At 38.2% G+C, this 6,680-nt stretch overlaps 1 protein-coding gene across 1 annotated transcript; it reads right to left on the reverse strand.

The window, feature by feature from the left end:
• Positions 1–2,046: 2,046 nt before the first annotated feature.
• OR10S1 (olfactory receptor family 10 subfamily S member 1) lies at positions 2,047–3,015 on the reverse strand. The gene has a single exon (XM_004459569.2). The coding sequence runs from the start codon at positions 3,013–3,015 to the stop codon at positions 2,047–2,049; it is 969 nt and encodes a 322-aa protein (XP_004459626.2).
• Between the last annotated feature and the right edge of the window lie 3,665 nt (positions 3,016–6,680).

Consider the following 6,680-nt stretch of genomic DNA (forward strand, 5'->3'; position numbering starts at 1 on the left):
CATTACAATGGACAAGAGGCATTACAATGGGACATTAGGAAACTTTCTGGTACAATGAGTATGTTCATTGTCTTGGTTGTGGTGATGGTTTCAAGGGTATATATACATTTCAAGGCATATCAAATTGTGTGCCTTAAACAAGTATGGTTATTGTATACCAAGTATATATCAAAAAAGTGCTTAAAAAGTAAAGTAAGAGATAACTTTTAAAAAGTATTCCCATACTTTAGGAATTAATGCATTCTTAGCCTCCCATAAAAATTATTTATCAGAGTTAGAAATAAAGGGGAATCTGCATTTCTAACTTTTAGGTAATTCCCTCTAATCCTTTCAACACCAATTTCTATGCCCATTGGCTATAGAAAAGCATTATCTTTGCAAAGAAAGTCATTATCCAGAGATGGGAGAATTCTGAGTGACCCCTACCACAAACAGACACTTGATAAGAAGTGCAAACTAATTTTGATGGTCAAAACATTCATGTTTGAATGGGGGAAATACGCTGTGCTAGAACAAAACAAAGACCATTAAGAAGAGCTTTTCAAAGACCCTGTAAACAGCTCATGCTCCAGCTTTCCCTTTTAAGTTTTGTGCTCAGCTTCTTGTTTGTCCAAACAGCTACCGCAAGCAGCTGCAATGCTAAACAATTTTGATAAATACCCTGGGGAAATTGCAGCCCTGAATCAGATCGACCAAAGACAAGCCCTGTTGGGCATGGGAGGAGGTTCCAGTTAACTGCGCTTATTAGTGTACTGCCTTATATTGTTATTAAATGTTTCACATATATGACTAGATGTTAAGAACTTTAAGAACAGAGAGAGACCCCTTATACCTCTTATATATTCCAAACAAAGGTTAAATCCAGTATTAAGAATCTGGAAATAGAACATGTAGAATTTTTCACAATATAGTTTCCAATTAGTAAAATATGTTTTGTGTTAAGTAGGGGGAGAGGAAAGTGTTAATCTCAGTTGTTTGCTCCTTTTGGATATTGCTATCTTTGAGTTTGATTATGAGGTTTAGGAGATTTGGTGCATATCGGACAGATTTATTTGGCATTTAAAGGGAAAGGACCTAGAGAATCAATTGGTAGTAGAGTGAAAAGTTACTTGAACAAAGGAGGACAACTTCATAAGACTATCATTTCCACAGTCTGCCTACAATGCAGAATACACAAACTGCTATTTTACTTATAATGCAAATCTATCAAATGGATAAGAAACAAAAACAATATTACAACCGGATAATTTTATAAGGTAGTACATGCTTACCACAAATAGTAAGCATTGTTACTATTGGTCATTCTATGGCATGGAATAACTGAGGCAGAAGTTCACCTGTTGCCCTGAAGGCGAGGTGTGCAAAGGAGATGATGCATATAATCAAGGGGAACAAATATCTTCACATCGTGAAGGATTTCCTCAGTGGCAACAACATTCAAATAATGACTATTCAAGTGATTAATGATTTGGGGCTACTGTTTAAAGAATGGAAATACCTGTAACACATATAGTTAAGTTCTCCCTTCGCGGGCAATGTTTTCTATATAATTGAATTTAATAAACAACAAGGTAATGCATTATAGGCTTAGCTCTGACACTTTTGGAATGATCTTGGGCAAGTCACGTTTCTCTCTGAAGCTGTATTTTATCATCCTAAAAAATGTGATTTTTTCCCTTAAACTGGGTGGTGAGTATACACAGATTCATTTTGTTGTTTGTACTTTATGTTACCTGTAGCCTTTATAGGTATTATATATTGAATAAAATTATTTCATGAAAAGTAAAAAAATTACTAAAATAATCAGGACAGGAATAGCATTTTACATACCTCCAGACATCACCCAATCCACTCCTTTCATTTGACTGATGGAGAGTTTGTGACTGAGATATTGAGGCAGTCCACTTAGCCAAAACAAGAAAAGTTAGTGGCTGAGCTGAAGTTCAGGAAGTACACTGACTTCTACCCGAATGAGTTTTCCCTCCCCATTTTGTTATGTGACCTGTTGTTTTCCTGGAGAACAAATTAAGAGAGTCACAATGCCAGTTAGCGGGGTGGGCTGCCTGCTGCGGGCTCTCGGGAGCCTCGGCACAGAAGCCTTCGTAGAGCCTTCTTCATCTCCCTGTTGCGCAGAGTGTAAATGAAAGGGTTGAGCATGGGCGTGACTACTGTGTAGAAGAGAGCAGAGACCCCAGTCCCTGCCCCACTGGAGCGGGGCTGCAGGTAGATGCAGACAGGTGGCATGTAGTAGAGAAGAACCACGGTGAGGTGGGCAGAGCAAGTGGAGAAGGCGCGCTGGCGACCCTCGGCAGAGCGCATGCGCAACACGGCTCTGGCAATGAAGACGTAGGAGGTGACGATGATAATCAGGCAGCCTGCGGCCACCACGCCGATGCTGGCAAGCATCACCAGCTCATTAACGGTGGTATCTGCGCAGGCCAGCTTCAGCACAGGCGGGATGTCACAGAAGAAGTACGCAATGTGCTGAGGCCCACAGAAGAGCAGGCGGAAGGTGAGGGAGGTGTGGAATGCAGAGTGTCCAGCACCAATGGCCCAAGTGGCCCCGGCCAGCCCTGCACACACCCGCCTGGTCATGGCCACTGGGTAGTGCAGGGGCCGACAGATAGCCAGGTAGCGGTCATAGGCCATGACTGTGTACAGGAAGCACTCCGTACTGGCCAGGAAGTGGAAACAGTACAGCTGGACAGCACAGCCCTCAAAGGAGACCACCTTCCCATCCGGAGTCAGGAGACCTGCCAGGACTTTGGGCACTGTCACTGTGGACAAACATGCATCCAGGAAGGACAGGTGCCCCAGGAAGTGGTACATGGGGGAGCAGAGGTGAGCGTCAGAGCCCACAGTTAAGAGAATGAGGAGATTCCCAGCCACGGTGACGCTATAGATGAGGAGGAAAAGGAGGAAGAAGAGGCGAGGGTGTTCAGCTGTGTACATCAGACCCTCCAGGAAGAAGTGGCCCACCACAGTCTGGTTGGGGTTCTTTGTCTCCATGACCATCGTCTACACAGAGAGTGGTGAGTTATCCACCTTGCAACAAAACTGACATTAACAGATGTAAGAAAAAGGCATTTATTGACCCTTCCTGAAATATCATTATCCATCCGTCCTCGTCGCCTGGGTCTTGTCCCATAAGTGAGAGGAAGATACACAGCATGAATTCACTGCCTTGCCCTATTGCAAGTGTTTTCTTGCTGTGTTCCTTCAGACTCAAATCTTTCTATGTGAGATCTGCAATGTTTGTGAGGTGCATAAAGGACAGTAAGGATTATTTAGAGAAATGCATTCCCCTAAATAATAACAATATATACCTGAACTGCAAATCCTGCTTTCATTGAATATATATATATATATTTATATGCATATATTCTAGAATTCTGAATCCCCTGCCCTCCTAATATACTCTCCCATGCCGTAGATGTGGATATGCAGATTCTTACCACTGCATGTCATCAGGGAGGTGCATCCCACCTTCTGGGGAGCCTTGCCTAGAGTTTGGGTGCAGTTACATTAGCTAAGAACACAGCAGCCCCTCCCATCCCTTACCCAGAGGGAGTTATTTGTAATTTCAGCTACCCAACTCTCAAGTGAATGACAATGAGGCCTTGGAGAGTTGACTGAATAATTATCGGGACAAATTGTGCAGTTTATTTTTTGCTGTTCCTGTAAAACTTTGTCTCCTTACCCTTTTGGGAATTGTCTGCCTGTGACTTGTTGAGCTTGATCATTGGGGCAGACTTAGAACAGTTATCTTTTATTCTTTCTCCATGTTACCTTCTAAACCTAATTGGATGTTGCATTCTGTGATATTTTTATTTAAGCTGCTTTTTCATCCTCTTATCTTTTTTTCAATTCCCATTGATTTTTTTTGTCCCCCCCAATGACTTTTTTGCCTTGCTGTCTGCTCTCTGTGTCCCTTTGCTGTGCATTCTTCTGTGCCTGCATTTATCTATCTATCTATATTTCCCCTCTCCCTTTTCCATTGATTTTTACCTAAACTTGCCTCTGAATATTTTTATATAGATTTTTGCAATGGTCATTTATGCCCTTCTCTCACTCACTGCTATAAATCTATCAAATGATACTGCAGTCAACTGCTTTGTCCATCTTAAAACAACATGTTAAATTCATTGCTGTCCTTACTTAGCCCCCTCTTCCTGAGCATAAAGTATCTCAGTCTGATATTCAATATTATTTGTAAACTGCTTCCATTATTGTAAAAAAAAAAATTTATCATCTGCAATACCGTAAAGAAACTCCTCTCCTCTGGTGATGCTCTTTGTTTTATCTTCTCAATTTTTCATAACTCTTGCTGATTTCACCACAACATTCTTTCTTCAAACTTGAAGAATACCTTTCTAAATCTATTTACTATGTTTAAGTTTGAACTTTAATTCCTCTATGAACCTTTTATAATTATTTTACTTCGCATTGATTCATTCATTCCTGAAACCTAATTGTATTTACTATATGTCTTAATGAATACCTAAGACTATATGTCTTAATGAATACCTATACTTCCTTGGACTGCTTTAGTGATCTATGTGCTTAAATCATACCTCCTTAAAAGGAAATGGAGAGAAATCATGCACCTCCTCTGGAGTCCCATCAAAGTTTTGGGGTAGGGCAGTAGTAGTAGCAAGGAGCCAAGTTTATTTTGAGTCCTATAAACTTAAGTGTAAACTGTTAGTCAACTACATATTAGCTGAAAGATACAGATTGTGGTGTTTAATTTTTCTATTCCTCCATTCTTCACATTTAAACTGGGTATATCGTCAAGGTGCTCCACTTAATATAGCTATTTACCTACCATAGAGCAGGATTCATGGCACAATACCTTACATTTCTTCAAATTCAATAATTTATTTAATATAGTGATCTGATCTCTCTTATGGTGATCCTGACAAAAAGTTACATAGTTCTTTATTGAACAAGTTCAGTAATGGAATAATCCCTATTTCACAAGAAGGTGCATTCCAGTGTTGCATAGATCAGTATATTGCAATGTTCTTCACCGCAGCTGTATATATGTTTCCCTGATATTTCAACCAGTTAGTTTTAGATGTGTCCTGTTCACAACTGCTAGAATGGTTATGAAAAGAAAATACAACAAATAAAAAGTGTTATTGGATATGGAGAAATTGAAACCTTCATACATGCTAGTGGGAATTAAAAATGGGGCAGCCACTTTGGAAAAGTTTGGCAGTTTCTTAAAATGTTAAATATGAATTTACTTTGTGACCTAGCTATACCACTCCTAGGGATTTACCCAAGAGAAATGAAAGCATATGTCAATATGAATGTTTGTTGAGTGGATATGAATGGTTATTGCAGAATTATTCCTAAAAAACAAAACCTGGAAACATCCCAAATATCCAAAAACTTATGAATGGATAAAAAATATGTATATCCATGCAATAGAATACTATTCAGCAATAAAAGGGAGCACAATGTTTGCATAAAATGAAAGGACTTCAAAAACATTCTAAGTGAAAGAAGTCAGATACAAAGGATGGCATAATGTATGCTTTCATTTAAATGAAATGTCCAGAAAAAGAGAAAGGCAGAAACTATATTAGTGAATGCCTGGGACTGGGCATGGGAATTGGGAATGATTGTAAATGGTCATGAAGGAGCCTTCTGAAGTGATGGAAATGTTCTAAAATTGGATTGTGGTAATGGCTACACAACTTTGTAAACTTACTAAAGTCATTGAAATGTACCTTTTAAACAGATTGATTTTATGATATCCAAATTATACTTTAGTAAGCTGTTAAGGAAAAAAGTACACATAAATCAAGGATGATGCGCCAAGTGATACAAAAGATGATTAAAATAAATGAAAACATATACTTTGCCCTTGGATGAGTATAGTTAATAACGAAGTATTTCAATTCCTTCCAATTTTTTAAGCCTTTTTAAAATTTTGAAATCTTATATATACAGGAAATTTGAAAAGATAGAAGAGTTCACATTTTCACTCAGCCTCCCCTAATGTTAACAACTTAACTGTATTGAAATGATCAAAACCAGGAAATTAACATTGGCACTATCCTATTAACTAAACAGTAAACCATATTCAAATTTAACCAGTTTATTCCCAATATCTTTTTTTCAGTTTACATTGAATTTAGTTGTTATGTCTCCTAGTCTTCAAAAATCTGGGACAGTCCTTTAGTCTTTCCTTATCTTCCAAGAATGACTTCAACATTTTCGCATAGTATTGATCAATTATTTTATAGACTGACACTCAATTTGATTTTGTTTGATGTTTTCTCATAAGTAGATTAAAATTTGTGCATTTTTGGCAAGATTTCCATAGGAGTGATGTATTCAACATATTATACCCGGGGGTAGGGATGTCACCCTGTCTTATCACTGATTATGTTAAATGTTTTAGGGAGATAATTTGAGACTATGCTGGTATTCTGTATTTTCTCAAACTTTCACTCATTGATTTCAGCATCCATCAGTGGATTTTGCCTACAAAATTTATTACTGTACTATTTGTCCGGGGATTTAAAAATTAAAAAAATTTTTTCCTCATTCCTACTATAATATTCATTGGAATTCTTTTGTGAGGAAGAAACTGTCCCTTTTTCCCCACTTCATTTATTCAATTATTTCTCAATATAATTTGGGCTCACAGATATAGGTTTATTCTA

Source organism: Dasypus novemcinctus, chromosome 27 (genome assembly GCF_030445035.2).
Source record: "Dasypus novemcinctus isolate mDasNov1 chromosome 27, mDasNov1.1.hap2, whole genome shotgun sequence".
Classification (NCBI taxonomy): Eukaryota; Metazoa; Chordata; class Mammalia; order Cingulata; family Dasypodidae; genus Dasypus; species Dasypus novemcinctus.

What these genes read in the sequence shown, in the direction of transcription:
- OR10S1 (XM_004459569.2), bottom strand. Translation starts at nt 3,015, where the DNA reads ATGGTCATGGAGACAAAGAACCCCAACCAGACTGTGGTGGGCCACTTC.